The 25,020-nt window shown below is 41.0% G+C and overlaps 1 protein-coding gene across 2 annotated transcripts in view; it reads right to left on the bottom strand.

Moving 5' to 3' along the window:
- The window catches only part of GAN (gigaxonin), a 45,261-nt gene extending 20,459 nt beyond the window's left edge, over positions 1–24,802 (bottom strand). The window contains exons 1-2 of one of the 2 annotated variants that reach the window (XM_012746575.3): positions 24,460–24,802; positions 1,083–1,197 (exon numbers count right to left, since the gene is read on the bottom strand). In XM_012746575.3, coding sequence (XP_012602029.1) covers positions 1,083–1,197; positions 24,460–24,626 — 282 coding nt within the window. In that variant the 5' untranslated portion in view covers positions 24,627–24,802. Of the gene's footprint in view, positions 1–1,082; positions 1,198–16,349; positions 24,029–24,459 lie in introns of those variants that run through there. The other variant, XM_075995811.1, reaches the window with a different exon arrangement.
- Positions 24,803–25,020: the final 218 nt, after the last annotated feature.

Raw genomic sequence — 25,020 nt, 5'->3', positions numbered from 1 at the left:
ACCTACTGCCTAGTGTTCAGAGAAAAGAGAAAGGGATAATATCATGAAATCAAAACCAAAAACTCCAAAAAGGATGAGAATCACTAAGTTCGACTCTGGACAGAATGAACATGTTGAGACAAAGAAAGTAACACACTCAGAATACTTATATGTATTCTGTAGGAGAAACAGCCCTTACAGAAAGGAAAAGGAAAACAAGAGTGATGAAGAAAGAACAAAGGGGAGAGTAGAGAACAAGATCTCAAAAAGAATAAAGATGAAACGCACTCTCACAGAACCAAAAGAAAGACAAGCTGGCCTCTTCTTTATGTTAAAAAAACAAAACAAAACAAAACTTGTCCTGACTCACACCTAAGATTTTTCTTAAGGCTCCTCATGCTTTATTTGAAATCACATAATGGGGGCTGCGGGGGCGGTGCTCAGAGGAAGGTGAAGGAAAAGAAGGAAGTCTTGTCACTTTTCACGCTCTTTCCTGGGTATCATTATGTCTCCAGAAGGGTAAGTGGGCACAGAGAGGAAAAAAGAGATCAGGAAGGAAGAATGGGGGTGGGCAGGGATGTTGGTACCACTGAGGCAGCAGGACCGAGGCATTGTGAATATTATAAGGGTGCCTGACAGTTGTGGGAATCCCCTTTCTTGGGAATTATCTATCAGGAACTCTTTATTTCTACAAAATAATTCCCACTGCCCAAGGCATGCCATGGAGACGGAGCAAGTTCCTAACAGCGTGGATACAAACAAAGTTGGATTCAAGATTCAAAAACAAAAATGAAAAAGACAGCAGTGAAGGCAGCATCCTATGTTCTTCATACCTCATACTGGATAGTGGAGCTCAGAATGGTACAAATAAAAACTGGAACTGGGGGCTAAGCTTTCACTTCGCCTGCTTCTCTTTGAGGAGCAGGGCCCCGGAAGAACACACACTGGGGTGCCATTACCAGTAGGAGATGCTAGTCAAAGCACACAATGACAGAAGATGAAGATGACAGTGTTACTTTGTCATATAATGGATGAAAGGAGACCCTCACCCTGAGCTTGAGAAGCCTCTACTTAGGTCTTCCTTCCTTTGTTTCTCATCATACCTGCCCACTGAAGATGTAATCCAGGATCTCTCTCATAACCATTACCGATATCCCTTCAAGTTCAATCTTATAAGTTGATCCATCATCTTTTGGAGGATTATAGTTTAACTTTGTCCTAAGAAAGGAAAAAAATGTAAAATTTCTATGAAAGAACAGAAATAGCTATAAATATTTATGCACTAAACACTCTATAAAGTATATGATACTTATCCAGTATATGAATTCCCACCTAGAAAATTTAGCTTGTTAACTTTAGACCTATATATTTTTATAACTTTCAACTAAAACACATTGGTCCCAGGATTCAAAATGCTACTTAAAAAAACAAAATAAAACAAAATAAAATAAACAGCCAAAAACTAAGATCTACATGAGCATGAATCTCTACTTAACTATGGAAATCCCAGTCCCTTTAAGCTTATTTTTTGTTACTATCTATTTTTGATAATGTAACAAGGACTCCACAGACCTACCACTCAAGACAAAAGCTACGACCATCACAATAACCTGCTTCTAACCAAATGGTCCTCCCCACCAATCTGTTCCTCTGCTTACACTATCTAAAGTAACTATTATCCTAAATCCTATAATCAATTTTCCCTTTTATGATTGCATCCATGAAATAGGTGTATATATATATATATACTTTTTTTTTATTTTAGCGTATTATGGGGTACAAGTGTTAAGGTTACGTATATTGCCCATGTCCCCCATCCCCCTCGAGTCAGAGCCTCAAGTGAAATAGGTATATTTTAAAATTTTTCAGTTGTTTTTTAACAAGTAATTTTATAAAAGTGTGCATATCACCCTGCTTCTTTTGTTCTTTCTGCTGTATGATATCCCACTTTCCTGTTGATGGGACTCTGGAGTTGTTTCCAAGTTTTTGATATGGTGAACAGTGTTGCTGTGACTATTATTGTCCATGTCTCCTTTTATACTATGTAGAAGAACTTTCCTTTGGTATATGCCTGAGAATGGAATCATGCTAAATTATTCTACAAAGTAGGAGATGATACTAAATTATTCTCCAAAGCAGGTAGAGCAGTTTACAGCCTGCTCTGCTATGTATGTGTAAGAGCATTTATGGATCCATAAACTCTACCACATTTAAACCTGTCACACTTCTTAAGTTTTGCCAATCGAATGAGTAAAATATGGCATCTCGCTCTGGTTGTCATCTGCATTTCCTTATCAGCCAGGTGCTGAACACCTCTCCATATGCTTGTGGCCACATGTTTCCTCTTCTGCAAAACACCTGTTCTCAGTCCATGTCTCTTGTTCATTTTTTATTAGCCGTCTTTCTCATATTGAGGTGTAGGAGTCTTTTACATATTCTTGATATTAATCTTTTGGCAGACTTAATACTTTTTTAAAGGTCATGAGCAATTTGAAGAACAACATTTCACAGTCAATGTTTTTGCATCTTGTCTAAGAACTTGTACCTTACCTAAGGTCTAAAAGATATTCCCAATATGTTTTTTACTAAGAAAATTGAAGGTTTTTTAAAAAAATATTTAAGTGAAATTTTAAAAGTAACTTTAAAACATGCTGCTGATGTGAATTCTAAATATGTTAAATCTCAGGAATGGCATCATGTTAACTGCTACCTAATAAACATGCTTTCTAAGAAAAGAAAAGCACACTTGCAAATGGTAGTATTCAAATAGTAATAATTACAGGGAGAACTTAGAAACAAAAATTTAAACTCATCCTTTGTATTCAGACTTCTATAAGAAAGTCAGTAAAGAAGCAGACTTTTGGTAGACTGAATACAGAAAGATCAGGAAATAATATTAATAATATCAATGAAATTCCATATGCTAGAAAACAGACAAGAGTAACTGACTTGAGTATCTGAGAAAGCTGAATGCTAATTTAGCAGAACACAAAGCCAAGAAACAACCTAGATTGCACTGAAGACTCCCCATGGCTCAAGAACGGGTAGTAGAAGAGTAGCTGTGGAAGGAGGGCTAAAAGATGAGCTAAAAACAGAACTGTTGACAAAGTCTGAAGAAACAGCTAAATTTCCACATTCTCCCTCCACGTGTATGCACGATTCCTGCGCACAGTTCAGTAATACTCCCCGCTCCAGTGGAAGAGAAGTGATTTATATTCTGAGGAGAACAAAACTGAGGGTGGTCTCTGGAGGGGGCTGCCAGGCACATTTGAGGGTAGCTGTATCAAATAAAAAAGGGTCAGAGTTAAGAGAACATTTACATAATGAATGCTGGACCAGCAGTCATTTCTTCCCCAACTCTGCTCCTAAAAGGCTGAAAGCCAGACCTATAATCTCCGAGCAAGAAGTGAAGATTCTTCTGGAGGATTTATTCAGCCCAAGAACAGGAAACCTAAAGAGGCATGGCAATCAATCTACCCCAAGAAAGTGATCAGTTTCATCACACAACACAGTGAAACCATGATCAACGAGCCTAACCTATGGGCTCTGAGCTTCTAGAACATTTTGAAGCAGCTCTTCTGAAACTTTTTCATGTCTCATCACACACAGAAAATGTAATATTACTCTGGGGTACACAGAAGTCATCTGTAGGCCAGGGGCTAGCAGAGCCCCAGCCCTTCAGACGCGGTGCAGCCATTCTGAAGACTGACACCACCAGTGTCTTCACAGACCCGCAACATATTTTTTTTTTTGGTACAATGGTTAAGAAACTGTCTTAGAGTCCCAGTCTTAAAACTGAGCAAACAGGACTCACTATACATCTAAGAAACCAAAACCAATAGAAAACAAAACAATGCAACTTGGAGGAAGTGAAGATAGAGGAAAAGTTCAAGAAAAAGAAAATCTCTCATTAATATCCCCAGAGAGAAAAGAGAGGATGTACTCATGAAACAAGAATAAGATGCTTATAAAAAGGAACATTCAGAGAAAAAAAATTTAATGATTGCAAAAAATTATTTTTTAAATATAAAGTCAAAGGAAATCTAGAAGACAGAGCAAAAAGACAAAGGCAGGCCGGGCGCGGTGGCTCACGCCTGTAATCCTAGCACTCTGGGAGGCTGAGGCGGGTGGACTGCTCAAGGTCAGGAGTTCAAAACCAGCCTGAGCGAGACCCCGTCTCTACCATAAAATTAGAAAGAAATTAATTGGCCAACTAATATATATATATATAAAAATCAGCCGGGCATGGTGGCTTGTGCCTGTAGTCCCAGCTACTCGGGAGGCTGAGGCAGGAGGATGGCTTGAGCCCAGGAGTTTGAGGTTGCTGTGAGCTAGGCTGACGCCACGGCACTCACTCTAGCCTGGACAACAAAGCGAGACTCTGTCTCAAAAAAAAAAAAAAAAAAAAAAAATCAATAAAAAAAAAAAAAGACAAAGGCAGAAAATGAGAGAGATAAGAAAACTGGAAGATGAGCCTAGAAGGTTGAACATCTGAAAAATATGAATGTCCTCCTCACCAAAAAAGAGAAGACTACTAAGGAAATACTCATAATAATGGATGAAAATAGAGCCACTCTAAGGCATATGATCAGAATACTTCAGGACATTAAAAACAAAGGAAAAATTCTTAAAAGCTTTCAGAAAGAAAAACAGGTTACATAGAAAAGAACAAGAACCAGAATGACTTCATACTTGTAAATGAAGGCTAGACAACAAAGGGGAAACGACTTCGAAATTCTGAAGGAAAATTATTTCTAACCTAGATTTTTATAACCAAACTATCAGTCCAGTAGCAGGAAAGAATAAAGCCATTTTTGGCTCTACATGGTCACAGAACAATTTACTTACCATGGAGCCTTTCTCATAATACTGTTGGACAATATGCCCCAAGCAACCAAAGGAGTAAACCAAGAAAGTGGAGATTCTGGATACTAGAGACACAATCCAACCCATGAAAGAGGTGAAGAGAATGCAGGCTAATGGCGAAGGAGGATCGCAGGATAACAGCTATGTACCAGTAGAAGGAAGCCAGTCTATCTGGTGCAAGGAGCAGGCCCTTGAAGATCTTTAAGACGATGGACTATATAATATACATGAAAGCATAAAAAGGATATTTTCAGACAAGCCAAGTAAAAATAAAAAATAAAGAGGATATTTAGACAACTATGTTTCCTCTCTACATTTCCTATCTACTATCCCTGCCTCTATGGTTTCTATTGAACTTCACAGGCTTACTCAAAAGGCATTTCATTTCCACTTGTTGTACTCTAGGTTTATTTATATGCCTGATGCTTTTACTAAAAGAAAGAAAAAGATTTTAATCCATTCTCAATCAAGAGAAAAAACAGGATAAGTGGTAAGAATAAATATATAAATTTTGGCTTTGAAATGTATCATATAATCTTTTTGGCAACAGATGTGTCTTTCACTTAGGAGGCCATGACTATTTGTATTTCTCAGTCCCTGTACTGGTTATCAACATATTGCCTCTCAACTCCAAATTCACCCTTTTTGCTTGCTCTGTGAAAAGCCATCTGATCCTTTTAAATAATTTTCCTTTGTCAACTGTCGTGATGTTAAGCTTATCAGGTGAAGACTGGAAAGACACGGTGGGAGGAAAGTTTTGCTTGCTGGTGCTGGTGTGGCGGCTCAGCAGGCTCCTACAACACGGTCTCCTTGTCCGGCATGAGGCTCCGGCAGGGTCCAGCTGCCAGCAGCGCTCTGCAGTTTCCCCAGGGCCTCCTTCGGGTGCCTTCCATGAAAGCTTTCTCAGGCACCTCACAGCACAGACTTCTGGCAAGTTCCACTAATGTGGCTTTTTTGTCATTCAGAGAGCCATGGGTATACTATGTAGTGAGGTCAGCTCCAGGGGTAGAAGCTGCTCCATATATCTGCTATTCCTATAGTTTGTAAAGTTTTCTTTACTTTTTACTAGCCAACCATGCATTACTCCAATCTCCTGTTGCAGTGAATAATTCTTAATATTATTAAATATTATTCAAATTGATATGGTTTTCTCTCCTGACTAGACCCAGACTGATACAGCTGCTAACCTGTATAAGGATGGTTTCTCCAAAATGTGTTCAGATAGAGGAGCTTCCAGCTAGGGTTAGAGTTGTTATCTTAAAGTAACCCATGTTCAACAGGAGATAGCTGTACCTGCGTTAGTGCGGGAGACAGTGGCAGGATGAGGGGAAATGGACGAATAGGGAAAAGGATGTTTCCCTTGTTAATTTTTGACCCATGTCACTGGATTGTATTTTATTATTGTTATTTTAAAGATGACTCTACTGTCATATGTTTTCACAGTAAATGAGGATTCCTGTCTAGAAGAGTTTTCTCTCTGCGGGTGGTAGAGTACAGACAATGGCTAAGAGGACAGAAAAAGACTGCTTTAAATGCAACCACTGCAGACTCCTATAAAATGTGATCCTTTCCAAAGCCCATGAAAAAATGAATTGGCATACACTCAAAGTCTCTAAACATCAGAAGGTCAGAAAACAAAACTTTAATTATGGTTTGAAGGAATATCCTTACACCTGCCCCCAAACTTTCCCATCACCCTATCCCGCCTCTGACCTCCGACACCACCACTGCACACTTGAGTCCCACCCATCTTTGAGGATCAGTCCCAAAGTTTTTTCCAGCTCTCTCCATCCTGCCACAGACTGCACCTCCTCCTCATCTCTTCGCAGGTAAAAATAACTTCTCCCGCTACAAATTTCCTCAGCACTTTATCAATAACTTTACTGTGACGTATTGAGATTTAAAAAATTAATGTATTGAGATTATCAAGTTCTGTCCTTTATTATGGCATTTTGGCACCACCTCCATTACTAAACTCAGAGTTCCTTGAGGCTAGAGTCCTCTTTATCATTGTAATCCTGCAATCTAGCCCAGCAGTCTGCAAGGAGATGATGCTCAATAATTATTAGTACAATAGATTTCTGAGCTGATAGTGGTCTTTAAATGTCTCAAATGCTGTCACATGAAAGACCTTTTCTGATGACCTCAGGTACAATACGCTCAATCAATAATAAGGAAGAATATTCTAATAAATTTATCTGCCCAATGCCAAAAGGATTAAAACCCAGTTCTTTTAAAAACGTTAATGTTCACACAAATCATCTGGGGATCTTGTTAAAACAAGACTTTTCTGAGTCACAAGGTCAGTGGTGGGCCCAACTGTCCACATTTGCAGCAAGCTCTCAGGTGACATGGATTCTGCTGGGCTTTGAATAGCAAGGGGTTAATGGGTGCTTCTCAAATTATCTGTGGGATGTTTTTATATTTCCAATTTGTCCTAGAACATTTTGTAAAATATCATAAAAATTACTAGAAAAAAGAAATTAAAAGACATAAAAAAAAATACAGGTCCCGGTGACTTTATCATTAGACTCAATGGATAAAAATTACTCTGTTAAATTGCTGTCAGAGTTTCTAAATTCTTACTCTCAATGTCTGTACTTATATCATCATGGACAGGTGACAATTTGCAGATCAGTCTGCAGACGACATCTTGGAGCATCAGGCTGGATGAGCATCTGTCAGCCAAGAATGTAATGAAAGTTGGAAAACAGGGCCTCTGGTCCCTTCCAATCTTAGACTGCAAGAGTCACTCAAGTTTACTGTGGAACAGTCTTGCCTCACTTGCCTCTTGTGATGCACAACTACTTCCTTCATGCATTTCTTGGACAGTCACCATTCCTTTCCACTTTAGTAGCCCCATAAACTTGTCTTCTTCTTCTTCCTCTTACTGTCTTCACTTTCCCCTCAACTCTCCAATTCAAATTTCTACATACCTTTGGTTTTTATTCCATTCTGTTTTACATTTCTTTCCTTCCACGCCTGAATGTTTCTTGACTGAACTGCCGAAACCGGCTCCAAAGAGTTCCTGCCCAGCCTTAGCCCTGACACACACCCTACTGGGTCCTAGAGGCCTAAGTCCCATCAGCTCATTCAGTTACCTAGGATTTATATATGCCTCTTGCGGATTATGCAGTCTAAGTTTACTTTTCCTCCAATCACCCAACCTTTGGCCAAGCATTTTAAAATTTTCTGTTCCATTAAAGTTGAACAGAAAGTGAAACAAAAATCAATTTTACTTTTTCTTGACAACACTGAAACAAGGGTTTATAAGAAAAAAGTTGTTGGCTACTATCTCATAAAGAAATTGGTATTATTCAAAGTTTTACATCCATGGAAAGGGGGTATACAAGTTTTAAATAACTGTTAATAGTGCCAAAGTATATATAGTCCTCTTCTTATACACTTCCAAATTGCTGAAAAAGTTCAATGTATCTAAAAACTCTAAATGCCACAACAAACAACCCAGATAATCAGGCCTGGTCTCTTCTTCCAAGAATCATTTCAGATGTTACTGAATGGGATTTGATGTAATTGTGACAAAGTCTAAGTGACTTTTCTTCCCCTCTGATACAAAAGCTTGTCTCCAATAAAAGCAAGGAAACATACTCAAATAGAATGCCAGAGAATGTAATGTTTGAGAAGTCAAGATTTATAGAGACTCTGGGTGATTCACGGGCATTACTCACATGGTCTCCAATGATTCATGTCACCTTGAACTGTGCAGCTACCAGGAACAGGCTCTCTGAGACACGCAAAGAGGAGCCTGTGCCGGCCACTCCATCTGCCCTCACGCCACGCTAATAATTTATATTCCTGTGGGAAGTTTGTTTTACAGATGCCCCCACTCCTTTTTAATCTTCATAAGCTCCTAAAAGCCCATTGAAAATGGATATTTAGGGCAGTGAAACCACTCCCTGTGATACTATAATTGTGGATATATGTCATTATACATTTGTCCAAACACATAAAACATGTAACACCAAGAGTGAACTCCAATGTAATCTATGGTGTTTGAGTGACAAAGATGTGCTAACGTAGGTCCGTGAACTGTAACAAATGTCCCACTCTGGTGCAGGATATTGATAAAGGGAGAGGCCATCCATGTGCAACTGCCATAGGAAATATTATCTGTACCTTCCTCTCGATTTTGCTGTGAACCTAAAGCCACTTTAAAAAAAATGTTTTTTTAAAAAAGGATCTAAGTCTCCATTCGACTTAATGTAATATTAATTTGAAGTTAATGTTTTCATCAACAGATAACCTCCTCTCAAATAGGTCTTTTTATAGCATACTTTCGTGGGTGAGAAAAGAGGAACTCCTCCATCTCACAATTCCTGCCATCCAAGAATTCCATCTATACGGAAGAAAAGCAATTTACACAGTTGTTGAGAAAAGACCACAGGAAAAGCACTCAGGGCACATAGCACCTGCCCCAAGAATTACATTTTCCACCCTGCTGCTGAAACAGCCTGCTGTAACCCTAAGACCAGTCTGACCCAGTAGCTGCTGAAAGCCCTGCTATGATAAGACTGGTTCCACCCATCGCCGCTCTCACCAATCAGAGCACGACAGCTCCCAAAAGCTTCTCCAGTGCCAATGAGCTTTCTTTCAAAACAGTAAGTATCATTTCTCTTTCTAACAAAACTTCCAACCTTCACTTTGTTCTTCAGACATACTGATGACTACCTGGTCTCTGTGTATGCCCCAAAGTACAATTCTTGCTTCCCAAATAAAATGTTTTAGAGATTTGCTCTACATTTTATTTGACTTGGACAAAAGAGTGAGAGAATGCAAGTTTAGCAAGGCTAGAGAGCAGAGTGTAGGTACCTATATATGGGGGAGAAGGGGGGAGGAAGCTGGGGAAAAGAGGAGGTGAGAAGAGCCAGCTCCGGAAGGACTTGCACACCATACACACTTGGACTTCACCTGGAAGGAAATGGTGGGCTTCTCAGGACTTTGGCTTTTTTCAACCTGGTTATTTTGAAACCGTTTTACACTTATAGCAAAGTTTTAAAAAATTATACAGAATTCCTGTATACCCTTCATCCAGAAATTATCAAACTAAGAAATTAATATTGGCATAGTACAATGAACTAAACTGTAGACTTTATTAGAATATCACCAGTTTTTTCACTGATGTCCTTTTTCTCTTTTCAGATACAATCTAGGGTCCCAAACTGCATGTACTTGTATCTCTAATCTGTGACAGTTCTTCAGTCTTGCCTTGTCTTTCACGATCCTAACACTTTGATGAGTACTGGTCAATTATTCTGCACAATGGCTTTCAACTTGAGTTTGTTTAATTTCTTATGATTCCACTGAGGTTATGCATTTTTGGCAGGAACACTACAGAAATGATGTCGTACCATTCTCCACATATTAGGGAGAACATAATGTTGATATGTCTTATTACTAGCGGTGTTATTAATCTTGGTCACTTGGTTATGGTAGTGTCTGTTGGGTTTCTCCATTGTTTAGTTACTGTTTTTCACTTTGTAATTAATAAATAGAGGAGAAAATTTGAAAATATGCACATATCTTTTTTCTCCTCAAACTCTCATCCTCTAATTTTAGTATCCATCAGATCTTGCCTGCAACAATTATTCCTGTGGTGTTTCAATGATGTTCTATTCTCTCTTCTTCGTATATTAATCAAAATTCTTCTGTAAGAAACACCTGTCTCCTCTCATTAGTTTATTCACCCATCCATTTGCTCATTTGTAGACATATGGATGTTTATTCTATGGATTATAATCCAATATGATCATCGCTTATTTTCTTGCTAGAATTGTTGGAGCTTTGGCCACTGGGAGTCCTTTTGGGTTGGCTCCTGTGTCCTTTCAAAAAGCCTCTTATCTTCTTCTGAGCCCCTCTGTACTTTCTGGCACAAGATGCTCCAGGCTCATAATGTATTCTTCCTGCCCTGGCATTGAATCAGGCACATCTCCGAAGACATTAGAGTTTTAAATATTATCCAATTACATTCTAGAAACATCACTCTGGCGGTGGCAGCATGGAAGACTGATGGGGACTGAGCACTGAGGCAGACAGCCCAGTCAGAGGTCCTGTCACAATTCAGAGCTGGTATAAGCTGGCAGTTCAGCGGGGCAGTGGCAATGGTGAAGAGAGGGCAGACTCCAGAGATCTGAGAGGTGGAAAGGGGAGGTCTGGGCATCGATGGATGCTGACAAGTATGGGAGGAGGCAGCATCTCCAGTGACTCCCAGATATCTCCTGGGGAGTCTGGTAGTACGCTAGCCAGCACAAGCAATGAAGGGAAACTTCCTAGGGGGAAGAGGGAGCTGGGCTGACCGGGTATAAGGTGGCCACGCAGTGGGCTGTGGGATCGACATCTCTGGAGTAGATGAGATAACCACGGGAGAGAGCGCAGGGACGGGACAGAATCTTATGCCGAATCAAGGCATAGGGACAGATGGAGAGGAGACTCAGAAAAGCAGACTGGAGGGGAAATGGGACAAAAGTAGCCAAAGCAGCCAGGAAAGACCAAGTGCCAAGAAAATGATCAACAGTGATAAACACAGCGGACAGGTCAAGTAAGATAAACACTCAAAAGTTTTCACTTGATTTGCCAATTACGTTTCGCACTTTTTGAAAGAACAGTTTTAATGGAGTGATGAGATACAAGCCTAACTGCAGAGCGAACTCAACACGGGAGGTTAAAGTGTGCACAAGATGAAAGAAATCATGCACTTGTTAGAATATGATGCAGAGCCTGTTTGCTTTATTTATTTATTTTTAAATATAAGTAGAGAGTTTGAGGACTGCAACTCAGGTATGTAGATTCAGGTTGTCTTGCATACATGCTCCCATTGTTTGCTTTTCGCAGATGCACTCATTCGACATTTGCACATCTCCTACATGCTAGGCACTAGGAAAGACGGACAAAGACTTTCATGCTGGGGAACCAGGAGAGAAAGGAAAAAAATAGAAGAGAAGACAGAGGATATATGACAGAACACCATCCTAGAAGAACCAGGAGAATATGGGTGGGGGAACAGGAGGTAAGAGAGCCAGGAATAAGCCTTGACAATCTTTGCTCTATAGAAGACTCACATGCAAATAACGATTACATCTAATTAGCATTAAAAGTGATCTTCAGAGTTAAATATTTATATGTAAGAATTTAATTTGTAAGAATTTAATCTCACAGGTTAAAGGTTGACAAACTATAACCCACCACCTGTTTTTGTATGGACTTTGAGCTAAAAATAGTTTTTATATTTTTAAAAGGTTGTTAAAACAAAAACAGAGAATATGTACAGAGACCACATATGGGTTGCAAAGCCCAAAATATTTCTGACCCCTCACAGAAAAAAATTTGCCAAATTCTGCTTTGGATATTTTTAAAATACTAAATACACAACATTTTATAATCCAGTCTAACAGATATGCAAAATAACAATTTTGAGAAATCATTTCCAAAAGGGACAAAGTAATCATGATAGATCTAAAAAAAAATCAGATACACACTGTCAGGGTCTTTGTATGATAAGACAGTCTTCCTGGAGAGTAACCTGATTTCATATAACAAGAATAACTAATCTGTTTCTATCTTCTGACCTGGGATGTTGTTTCCAAAGTGGGTTTACCCGTACCCACAATATAAGAACTTTTTGCTGATGTGTTTATAGTGTCACCATTCAGAAAAAAAAAAATACTAAAAATTAAAGTGTCAAACAGGAAAATGATGAAGCAAATTACACAGAACAGCAATATGATATAATAACAAATAGCTATAAAAAATGAGGGCTGTGGGTATTACATTGAAATGTAAGAGATGTGAAATAAGTTTAAGTGAAAAGATGAACTACAAATAATATGTAGATATCGATTACAACTATAACTATACATTAAACATACTGCTCAGAACCAGAAATTAATTTAGGGGGGACATAAATAATTAAGCTTTCATGTGATTTTCCATATTTTGCATATAAAATTGTTTTGGTTTTTTTTTGAGAGAGTCTCGCTTTGTTGCCCAGGCTAGAGAGAGTGCCGTGGTATCAGCCTCACTCACAGCACCCTCAAACTCCTGGGCTCAAGTGATCCTACTGCCTCAGCCTCCCGAGGAGCTGGGACTACAGGCATGTGCCACCATGCCGGCTAATTTTTCTATATATAATAGTTGGCCAATTAATTTCTTTCTATTTATAGTAGAGACGGGGTCTCGTTCTTGCTCAGGCTGGTTTCGAACTCCTGACCTCGAGCAATCCGCCCACCTCAGCCTCCCAAGAGTGTTAGGATTATAGGCGTGAGCCAGGGCTCCCGGCAGTTTTTTTTTTTTAAAGACAGGGTCTTGCAATGTTGCCCAGGCTGGTCTTGAACTCCTGAGTTCAAGCAACCCTCCCACCTCAGCTTCCCAAGAAGCTGGGATTACAGGCACAGGCCATGACGCCCAGCTTTTTTTAAATAGGTTTTTAAAATTTAAATCTAGTTCTAATTTTGAAAGTAAAGCAGTCAATAAAATTTACCTCTTAAAAAACAAGGTTTGACAATGCATGTTAAAATTTTAAGATGCATTCAAAGACAGAATCATGATGCAGCTACTTGTGAAGCAAAAAAATTCTTCTTGAATGAAACAAGCCTGATTCCTTGTTCTGGCCACACCCCAACCTTTTGGAAATGCACATAAAAGACAGACATTCATGCCACAACCTGTCAAACAGTTCCAGATTTTCTACTTAGGAATTATTTTTCAGATGCTATTTAAAAGAGACTCCTATAACCTAAGACCCCATGCAAGTAATCACCTCACAAGTGAGCCCCTTTGATTTTGGGGAGCACTCTTACAGCTTTCCCTCTCTAAATAAAAGCTGACTTATCTGGGCTTTTTTGCTACAGTGTACAAATGGCACTAAATACTATAAAACCTCCATATTTCAGAAGCAGGTTCATATTTCTATTTGCTTTCCATTTTCTCTTTCCCAATATAGTTAGAAGGAAAGTTTTATGCCTTTTCAAAGAAAATGGACCTTCTGAACAAATCCAAAGAGAAAGGAGAAATCTATACAAATTTATTACTGTCTTTGTATTCATCCTTTCAAAGTAGTTCAAAGCATTAAGTGAATGTTAAAAAACTGTCTTTTTTTTTTTTCTTTGTTAAAAAAGAGATAGTGGGAGTAGGGAAAAACAAAATCTACAGCCTCAAACACAGCCCTCCTTTCAGTTCCCTTTAATAAATTAATAAATGAAAGGCAGCTCCAGGATGAACTTCCCTTTATCATTTTTAAGCTCGATCTTAAAAACTACATTTTTGCTTCTGGAGGCTCCCTAATTTATAATCCACTCCTATAAACTTCTCCAAACAACTCGAAGCCTTCCAAAATGTTGTCAAGGGAATGAATGCTTCTCAAATTAATTCTTTAGTCATGTTGGAACAAAAGTCTTCTCATTGGAGCTACTATTTCTGAATAAAGAATTTTGTCTGCTTCTCCCAGGTTTCTTGGCACCAGAAACTGAATTTATTGGAGCTGACCATGCCATCTAAAACAGTACAAAACTAAGACTCTTACAGGTTCAACTCTGTTGTAAGATGGTTTATTCTGTCCCTCTTCCCTAACCCGCAATACATATTCAGCTATACAGTAAAACGTTTCAGCAAAAAGCGCAGTCTTGTTTGGAAATAGTATGCACAGCATCCTGAACTCTGATCTTTTGTCTTCATCAGTACAGTCACCTGTCACATAACAAAGTTTTAGTCAACCACAGACCCCATATACAGTGGTCCCATGCATCATACTATATTTTCACTGTACCTTTCTATGTTTAGATACACACTTACCCTTGTGTTACAACTGCCTACAGTACTCAGTGCAGTAACATGCTGTACAAGTCTGTAGCCTAGGAGCAACAGGCTACACCGCACACCCTGGGTGTGCAGCAGGCTACACCATCTAGGTTTATGTAAGCGCCACACTCCACGATGTTTCCACAATGATGAAATGGCCTAACGATGCAGTTCTCAGAATGTATCCTCGTCGTTAAATGATGCGTGACTGCGACTTACAGATCTTGGTCAACTCAATTCTCTCGTTGTATAAAAGTTTCACTTATGGATTTAGTGCCCCTGGCCCTGAAGATAAGAGAGGATGGACTTTAAAAGCACCCAGTCCATCTGTCTGTTGTTTCTCTCCACTAAAAAAAGGACTGATAACACGCCATGCTGAAGGTACACACCGTATTCGAAAGGAGCCTGTTGGAGGGAGTGATTATTTGGCAGAGTGGGAAAAATTACAGAGGAAGGGATATTTGCACTAGGTCTTGAAGGATGAATATGAATTCACCTGCCAGACAAGAGTATGAGGTCACCGAAGGCAGAGACAAGAAACAAATGCAAGAAGAGAAACATATTCATAGACATGTGAAAGCACTCTGCACAGCTGTCAAGTACTAGAATAGCGTAATTAAGGTGTGTATACAAAGAGAACAAAGAAATGTGTTCCCTCAAATTTCTTTTTTTTCTTCTTTGGTACAGGGTCTCACTCTATTGCCCTGGGTAGAGTATACTGACATCACCATAGCTCACTGCAATCACAAACACCTGAGCTCGAGTGATTCTCCTGCTTCAGCATCCCAAGTAGCTGGGACTACAGGTGTGCACCATGATGCCCAGCTAATTTTTGTAGAGATGGGGTCTCACTATGTTACTCAGGCTGGTCTCAAACTCCTGGCCTCAAGCGATCCTCCTGCCTTGGCCTCCCGAAGTACTAAATTGCAGGTGTGAGCCAGCACACCAGGCCTTTTCCTTCAAATTTCAGCAAGTCTAAGACAGATTGTTATCTTCTTAACTTCCTTAAGCAGCCAGGCTCAAAACCTGTTACTTCTTTTTTCTTTATCCTCAGTTCCCACATTCAATTAGCATCCAGTTGATTTCTCCCCTAATCCCTGACACCTGCCACTATTCTGGTGCCTGGGACACTGTCATGGTGTGGTAATCTCAAGCAGTCTAGCAGCTCCAGCCTCATCACCCTCTCAGTCCTATGGACACACAGCAACTGAATACCTTCTCAAAGTAGAGCTCCATCATATTACTAGTTCTATTAGTTAATGATTACCAACCGATTGAATAAAAATCTCAACTAATTAACCTGGCAGTCTAGAATACTTCTCATCTTCCCGTCCATGCACATCTCCTATCATTCCTAAACAAAATCTCTAGTCCAGCCACGTCAGTCTATTCACTACCCTGGGGCACACCTGACACCCTTGCATTTATACCTGAAAGGGTATACCCTGAAAGGGGCATCCTTGCCCCTTTCACACCCACCTGGACTCCTGCTCACCCTCTACAAGGCCCTGTATCTTCCACATGTGACCACCCAAGTAGTTCTTCCCTCACAACTCCTACAGCTACAAGTATTTATACAATTAAAATGGCTTTTGTTCTATACTTTTTTTTCCCCACAAAATAAGTTGTGCAATTTTAGAGTAGATTATGTTCTTTACAGAATCTTTCTAAACTGTTCCTCCTTTAATACCCACCAGTAAGTGATGATGACATATATCTACCGGTGATAATGAGAAAGTCTTGTTTTTTTATTTTGGGGTTTTAGTCAGGGTCTCACTGTGTCACCCAGGGTAGAGTGCAGTGGCACCATCACAGCTCACTGCGGCCTCAAACCTCTGGGCTCTAGCGATCCTCCTGCCTCAGCCTCCCGAGCAGCTGGGATTATAGGCACGAATCACTGTGCCTAGCACAATGAGGAATTTGACAGTGAACCTGGGTCTCTCCTTTTTCTGAACACGTCCTAGTGCCTATGTCCCTAACCCAGCCAAACCCTGGGCCAGGGCATTTCCCTCCTAAACGGTCGCTGCTGCCACTCTTGACTTTGATAGTGCAGATCCAACACTGCAACAGAGTGACCTAAAAAAAAAAAAATAAACAAAATTATATATTCCCTTTCTTAAGCCCACCCATAACTTAAGATAAAACCTAAACTCTCTATCATGGACTAAACTATAACGTACAATTGCTCTTTTGTCCTTTCCCAATACTCGACACTTCCCCAGCCAGCTCCCAATACACACGGAGCTACTCCGGGAAATGTTACAGCGGAAGTTGAACCTTATTTGGAGGCAGCAGAAAGGCCAGCTTGAACTCAGGGACTGAAAGGCCCGCTCACCCCTGATCTGGCTGGATGCCATCGCACCCTCCGCTCAGTAGCTCCAGGCCTGCTGGGGTCGCTCCCCAGAGAGGCAGACCTCTTCTCTGGGCCTCCCCTTACCCCTCTGTGCCTAGGCCGCCGCCTCCTTCAGGCAGCTGCTGCCAGTGCGTCCATCCTGCACGTGCTGCCTTCAGCGCGATCACATCCCAATGTAATCAGACTGCCTCCCGGCCCGCTGGGCTCCGTGGACACGGCACCCCATCTGTCTCGCCCACGGCACTGCCGTGATAAAGGCTCAGTGAACGATCAAGCATATTAGAGAACCTTCGCCAAGAATCGTTCTCTACTTAAAGAAAGTTATTTCTGAAACTGTGATTCACTGGTAGTAAATGGTCAAATGAGCCGGTTACATAAACTTTTAGCAGACTTCAGTAGCGTCTCCTCCAACAAATACAGCCAATCTATTCTTTCCCAATTTTTGAGATTCTGATACTACCATAACACAAAGATATACAATACTGCAAAATTAGGTGAACATCAAAAATAATTTTAAAATCTTTAGTTTTATTTTTATTTCCTTCTCTTGTCCCATAGAGGTAGAAAAATAGATTGACTTAGGTCTCCACGTACCCAGTCTTAGCTTTGATAGTATTTGTGGGAGACCACTGAATACACACTCAAATGGTATGCAGCACACAACAACCACAAAATATGAGTAAAAATATATAATATATATGAGTAAATATATACGAATTAGCATATTAACTCCAAAAAGGAAGACAAAAGATATTTTATTGGTCTATATTCCATTATTTAACAGTCAATTTTTTTCTTTTCTTTTCTTTTTTTAAAGAGAAAAGGGTGTCACTCTGTTGCCCAGGCTGGAGTGCAGTGGCACAATCATGGCTCACTGTAATTTCAACTCCTTCAAACTCCTGAGCCCCCCTCAACCTCCCAAGTAGCTAGGACTATAGGATTGGACCACCATGCCCAGTTAATTTTTTATTTTTTGTAGAGATGAGATCTTGATATGTTGCCCAGGCTGGTCTCGAACTCCTGGCCTCAAGCGATCCTCCCACTCCAGCCTCCCAAATACTGGGATCACAGGCATGAGCCATAGTGCCCAGCCAAAGGTCAATTTTTAAAAACCAGTCCTCCCATCTTCCATTCATGACATGCATTGCCTCTCAAAGCTTTACTGCTTGAAGACTCACAAAATATTTCACTAAGATCTTACAAGTATTCCATTTTTCTAATGTCTTTGAACAGAGGTAAAACCCAAATTTCTTCACTGCAAAAGCAAATGGCAAAATACTATGTATTTCAATTTCATATTATTCCTATCATTTGTGACAAGTTAGGGCATTCACCATATATTCCTATGGAGAAAGGGAAGCAGCAAACCTTAGGCCATCATCCTATAGGCGGCTACGTCACTCCTTGGCAATAAATATTTAGGAAGATGACTTAACTCTGCTCTTCCGAGCACCAGGGTCAACAACTCTGGCAGAGTGTCAGGCACTTAGTGAACATATGATATTTACCCTCCGCAGAGCTAGAGCTGCCAACTTTACCTGAGTCTTTGATCCCCTCCCCTTTTTGGACTCACTGTGGCTTAGGAAGCAAAAAACCCATGGGAAGCATTCAAATTCAAGGTTGCAACCACAGCCTGCCACTTGTCACGCCCACACTCCTGCATCTCCACCCTTAACCCAGAATTCTAACTTACAAATTATTCGTTTATATTACAGCTTTAGCACACAAAATGACAGTCCACTATCCTTCAGCAGGATGAGGAAGCTCCCTGAAAGACTTACTGCATGGCACTCGTAAGCCAAATGACTCCTTATTTTTCCTAATTATGTTTTCTTTATGAATTATAAATAGATTTAAGTCCTTCTTTGATATCATGAGAACTGATTAACACTTTAAACAATGGATATGGTGGTTTTGTAAACTGGATGTTTAGTCTGTATCATCCAAATCTAAATTCCAAGGAATCACAGTTTCTATGTGGAAAAGCACTCTACTTGAATCTCTAAATTATATATAAAAAATTAATTTAAGATTAAAGAGGACTCACAGGAGAAAGTACAAACTATAAGAAGAGGTAAAAGTTAAACGAGTATAACTTACCAACTAGACAAATAATATTAACTAGAGCTAGGTTTTACTTCTAATATATCACTGTTACTCAAAATAACAATCCTTAGGAAAGTGCTACAATAAATCTAAACACTCCACACTGCCTTTATGTTACAGTGACTAGTCTAACAGGAATCTTATTGATCTGTTTCATCATTTGAAACCTTTCAAAAACCTCTCCAGAATTAGAACGTTCACTGCTACTTATAGTGGCAACCATCGTCTTAAATAAACAAATATTTTTAAGCTGAAATGAGCAGTCTGTGTTAAACTGAAACAGAACTCCAATTTACAAGTGCTTAGTTTCCTTAGAAGCCTAAACAAAATACTTTTTTGATCTTTTGAAATTTATCATATTTTAATATCACTTTTGAAAAACTAAGTAAAAATGAGGATTAATCAAACAAGACTGTAATTATAAAAAAGAAGAAGAAGAAGAAAAGAAAAGGAAAGGAAAATAATTTTAAACCAGTGTACTGTAACATCTTCGGGACAGATTTCATCTTTTAAGTAGTTGTTAGGGACGCCTTATGGTAGGTGGATAAAAACAGGTAAGACCTAGATCTATTAAAAGATAATTCAGGTGTAACTTATTTTCCATCACCACAAGAGTATGGGTAAGTCAACTTAACTTTTAGACTGCTCAGGATTCAGTAAGACTAAGAAATTAGAAGTTCTAACTGAACCCAGGAGCAAACTTCACAGGTTGTAATCACTATTCAAAATCCTTACAACAATCATCCAGGACCTGCTATAGATATGGAAGACTGTAAATGCAAATCACAAGTGTAAAAAAAGATGATAAAGATATTGCAAAGAAAGCAAAATACTATTAACTGAGCATGACTCTGAAATTACTGCTTCCCTGCCAGCCTTTCCTCATTACCAGGGAATACTTAGTGGATGCTGCTGTCTCCATGGTGTGTTCTCAGCATTAACAGGGAAGTAAAGAATCTGATAAGAGGTTGTTCAGTTACTCACACAAATTAATCAAGAAAAGGAAATTGAAGACTAAGAGCATTCTTTGCACATACTACACAATACCCCCATACCCATGGACTTTAGTTCCCATGTGACATTAAATTACAGTGCAAATGTAAGATATCAAAAAAAGGTTAATGACAATTTCCATGTTACAATGAAACCTGGACCTCCTATCAAGATCACATTAGTCTCCTTAAGTAGTTTCATCAGTATCATCTATGAGTTAAACTTTAGATTTAAATGGCAAGACAGGCTCATCGACAGTTAGGCCTTGGAACACACCCAGATTAACAGCATAAAATAAATGCTTGTTACGACACAACTCTACTGGGCTGACTTTATACAGCACACTACCCAATGGAGTTCTATATGACAGGGAAGGGAAATGCTTTAACATCAATATATAATAAAACTTTAAATGACACAATAAAGCTACAAAAATAGAAACAGACCTTCCTCTCTACCGCATGCAAAACAAAACGAAAATAGCATAGAGCTAAATAACTTAGACTTAAAGGGGATTTGCTGTTCATGTAGCCCAACTAACCTCACTTCACATATAAGGAAACTAGGTCCCGGAAAAGTTGTTCAAGATGACTGAGCTGGATTGGAGGCCCAATGTTTCACACCACCCTCACTAGCCAGCTTTCTCTCAAAAAATAAGAACGAGAACTGTTTACGTTGTGAGCTGACTCATCAAAGGACTTAAAAATCTTGGGACTCTTTCTGTCCTTTACTCTCCAGGACTGAAAGCTAACCAAACTAATGTTGCCATAGGTCCCTAGAAAAGCCTAAACTTATGCAAGTAAACACAGGACCAGGAACCTGTACAGACCCACTACAGTGTCACTGCAGAAGCACAGAGCAATTCATTTTCAAATCCGTTCACTTACATCAATGCCCAAGAACCACCGCCCAGGACAGAAATGGGTCTGAACTTTGCATCAGATCAATGGGACTGTGCCAGAATCGGAAGAGCCTCAGACATGAAACAAACAGCAATATTCAAAAGAAAGGGAAATTTCCTATAAACCTCAGGGAGCTCTTCCCAGAAGGCCTCAGAGTTGCTGAGAAAGGGAAAATTCTGAGGGTCATTATAACTATGAATTCAGTTTTGTCATTCTTAAAGTTTGTCAGCTACTTTTAGATTTAGTTTTCCCAATAAACCAAAGGAAAAAATGTCATCCAGGGATCAGAATGAGGGAAAGCTTTGGGGAAAGGGCATGCTGGGGAAAGTACCATCCCACATACTGTGCTGAATGACAGACTACAGGAGGCCCTGCCTCCTTACTGGAGCACCTATACTGTAAGGCTGCACAACACATACTCTACACAACCCAGAAATGTCAGACCTCTTTCAGCTTATCATAAGGGTCTTGATGCTGAAGTTGAGTTTCCTGGCTTTTTCCTTTTATATTTAAAGTCTTATAATGTGAGTTGATTGCTAAGGCTATCAGGAGGATAAAACAAATGCTAGACCAAAGACAAAGGACAGGAAAATATTAAACCAATATGTTAGTTAAAAGACTTTTCTATACTAAGTAGGAAGTATACCAAACAGTTACTTTAAATTCTAGTGTGACAAAGCTGGACTGGCTCCCTTTGTTGGACACACAGGAAGCAAAATGTAACATTGCTTCAAAACCATGTAATTTTAGACCACTTGTGACAGTTACCAAAACTAAGCTAACTAAGGACTTGAAACAATGTCAGATTTAAATAAAACTTCAGAGATTATCAGATTTTTGAACATCAAATTGATATATTAATGATATCACAAATCTAAATGCTTATGCTTCAAAAGGGAGAGATAAGAAACATCAAGTGCTGGAATATACAAATCCACTTTGTTTCAATATAATTCCCTGAAGTACTGTTCAAACAAAAAAGATATATTGTAAAAGCCCGATATTACTGGTGTTACAAATTACTAACCAGTTTGTTCATTTCTACATAGTAATCTAGATTGGTCAAATTACTCTGGAACAGCTTTGAAATTGACAATTTGAAAAAAAAAAAAAAATCCCAAGACAGTCTATCACTTCAGTAGCCAAATAAACTTAAAGCAATTAATCTGTCACTGATGAAACACATATCCAGAGACTCATGTTTATTCATAACAAAAAATATCTGCCCAACTGCACAAGATGGTTGAAAATGAAAATCAAAATGTGACAGTACATGAAAGTGCTTGATAGGTATTTTAGTTATAACATACTGTATGCCAGGTAGTGACAGAGTTTACACAAAGAACAGTTAAACATAAGTAACACTGTAACTTAGTAATGGTAAGAGTAGGAGGCTAGGTACTATTCATTTTGAATCTAATTTAGTCCAACCAGTTAAGTGCAAATAGCCTCATACTACAAGTCACTAATACCCGCCGAGCTCCCATTTTCTTATTTAGAAAGTGACACAATAGGACCAGGAACTCTTTTTTAATTCAATGGGTACTACCTTTGTAGACTTGTGCACAGACCTATAAGGTGTTCAAAACACTATTACATATTTCCTCACAGGAGGGTCAAAGACCAAATGAGATGATTTTATTCCTTATTTGTCAGACCAGTGAGCTGAAGACAAGAATAAGTAAGTCGTTTACCAACAACTCACAGCTAATACAAGTAAAATTTCTGGAAGCAGAAAGCAAGTCTTCAAACTCTCAGTCCAGTGCTCTTCCCAATTAGGTATAACTGAACAACTCACATGGAAATGTAACGAGGCCAATCCTCTAATGTCCAATCTGCTGTGGTAGAAAGGAAGCAGTCATTCATTCAACACATTTACTAAACCACTAGGCACTGTTCATTCTGAGTATGAGGGTACAGCGATGAACAAAAGAAAAATCACAGCCTCATTGAGCTTACATTGTGGCTGAGAAAGATCAACATAGTAAATGAGTAAAATACAGAGTGTATTATAGTGGCGAATGCTATGCAGAAAAATGATCAGGGATGGAAAGCATGTGTTCAGTGATTTGCAATTTACTTCTTTTAAGCTAAAGAGATGCCATTTAAAGAACTGTAACAATAATGCATCTAAAGTAGTTTTCCTAAGCATTTCCCCAAACAGGGAAGACTCTGGATTCAGGGAAGACTTTGGCCCGCTGCTTCCAATTTGATATCGATTGTTCAAATCTTTCAAATGCCAGCTAGGAGCTGTCCCTTTGACAACCTAAATTCCATACTAACAAAGATCCTCACCACGCCCTCTTTAAATCCACAAAGAAAGGGTGCAAATAGATTTACAAAAGAGAGCCAGGAGAAAGCAGAACTTACAAGAGCACTTGAACTGCTTCTGGGTTAGCACAAACGTCTTCCAAGGCAAAGGTTACAGTGCAATATGTATGGTGAGTTCTGCTGGGACAAAGCACTAAGAATACAGTACACATGATTTTGCTTTGTCTGACCTATCAATTCTAGTGACATTTTCTACCTTAGTCTATATTTAACCAGCTTACTGGGCAGTTTCTCCAGCTTTTAGCATTTCCCCCTCTTTTGTTAAAAGGACAACTTACTTGGCAAGAAAGTTGCTAACAGAAAACAGCCTCCTGCAAGATCTGATACACTTGTACTTGCACCTTTTAATTACCCTGGTTAGTTGATCTGGCAAATCAGGTTAAAAGCTTTGCTTTACTTAAGTTTTAAAATGCCCTTAGTCGCTAGAATCTCACGGCCCCCGGACTGTAACTGAATGCTGGGAACCCACAGTACGTTTTCACATTCGCTACAGCTGACTTTCACGTGTGTCTGCAACGCACAACCCTTCTTTTAAACAGAGTGCCCACAAGGCAGGGGACACGTCACGTCAGACACGGGCAGACCTCCGGCCGCGGGGGTCGGACGTCACCTATCCCGAGGAGAAGATCCAGCGGAGTGTCCTCGCTGCCCACACCCGTGAAGCAGGGTGTGTTCGGCGGCGCCCGGCCCGGCCCGGCCCGGCCCACAGCGCGACGGTGAGGAGGCGAACGGCCGGCAAACTTCAGCCGGGATCGGCGGGCCGGGCCTGGGCGAGGGGGCGGCTCTTCCCGGGCGCGGCCCCGCCCAGCTCGCGGGTGCAGGTCCCGGGCCGGCCGGGGCCGCGTCTGAGGGGCCTCCGGGGCTGCGGGAAACCCGGGGGTCGCCGACCGGGTCCGGGAGCACCGCCGAGGGGCGCTGGGGTCCAGTGAGGAGCACGGGCCCGGCCCGGAGGCCGCAGGGCTGGCTACCCTGGGGGTCGGCGACACGCGAGGCCCGGCTGCGGCGCCTGCCGGGAGGGACTCCGCGCCGAGCCGTGACGCGGGGACCCGGCGGCTGGGGGTCGCGGACCGGGACCTCCGGGGACACGCCCGGCCCCGCCCGCCGCGGCCCCCTGCTCACCTGATGTACGGACTGGCCGCCGCCAGGATGTTCTTCTGCACCGGGATCTCCTCACCGTCGAGGACCAGGTGCGCGTCGCAGAAGCGCGACTCCTCGCGGAAAGAGCTGAGCGCTCGCAGCAGGCGCGCGGCGTGCTGAGGGTCGCACACGGCGCTGCCCTCGGCCATCGCGGCGCCCGCTCCTCAGCCGGCGGCTCAGGCTCCCGACGCCGCCAAGGCAGCACCCCTCGAGCTGCTCGCGTCCCGCGCGCCCCGTCCGCACACTCCGCGCGCGCGCGCGCCCTCCCGCCCGGCCCGGCTCGGCTCGGCTCGGCTCCGCGATCTGAGCAGAAGCTGGAGCCCCGGAACGCGCCTGCGCCATCCGCGGCGCGCTGGGCCGGCGCCTTTAAAGAGCTGCGGCGTTGCGTCATTTCTCCGCGACGCCCCCGCGCGCTTCCCTCTCGGCCTTCGTCGCTGGAGGCGGCCAATCAGAAGCCGCCTTCTCTTCTTCCGCCAAGCAGGCTGGTCCCGGCTGCGTAGCTGCCGAGGTTCCGCCGGGAGGTGTGGACGGCTGAGATGAGTG

This window comes from Microcebus murinus, chromosome 20, assembly GCF_040939455.1.
Source record: "Microcebus murinus isolate Inina chromosome 20, M.murinus_Inina_mat1.0, whole genome shotgun sequence".
Classification (NCBI taxonomy): domain Eukaryota; kingdom Metazoa; phylum Chordata; class Mammalia; order Primates; family Cheirogaleidae; genus Microcebus; species Microcebus murinus.
Note: the sequence above shows the minus strand (reverse complement) of the source record. Positions and strands in the feature narration are given on the sequence as shown.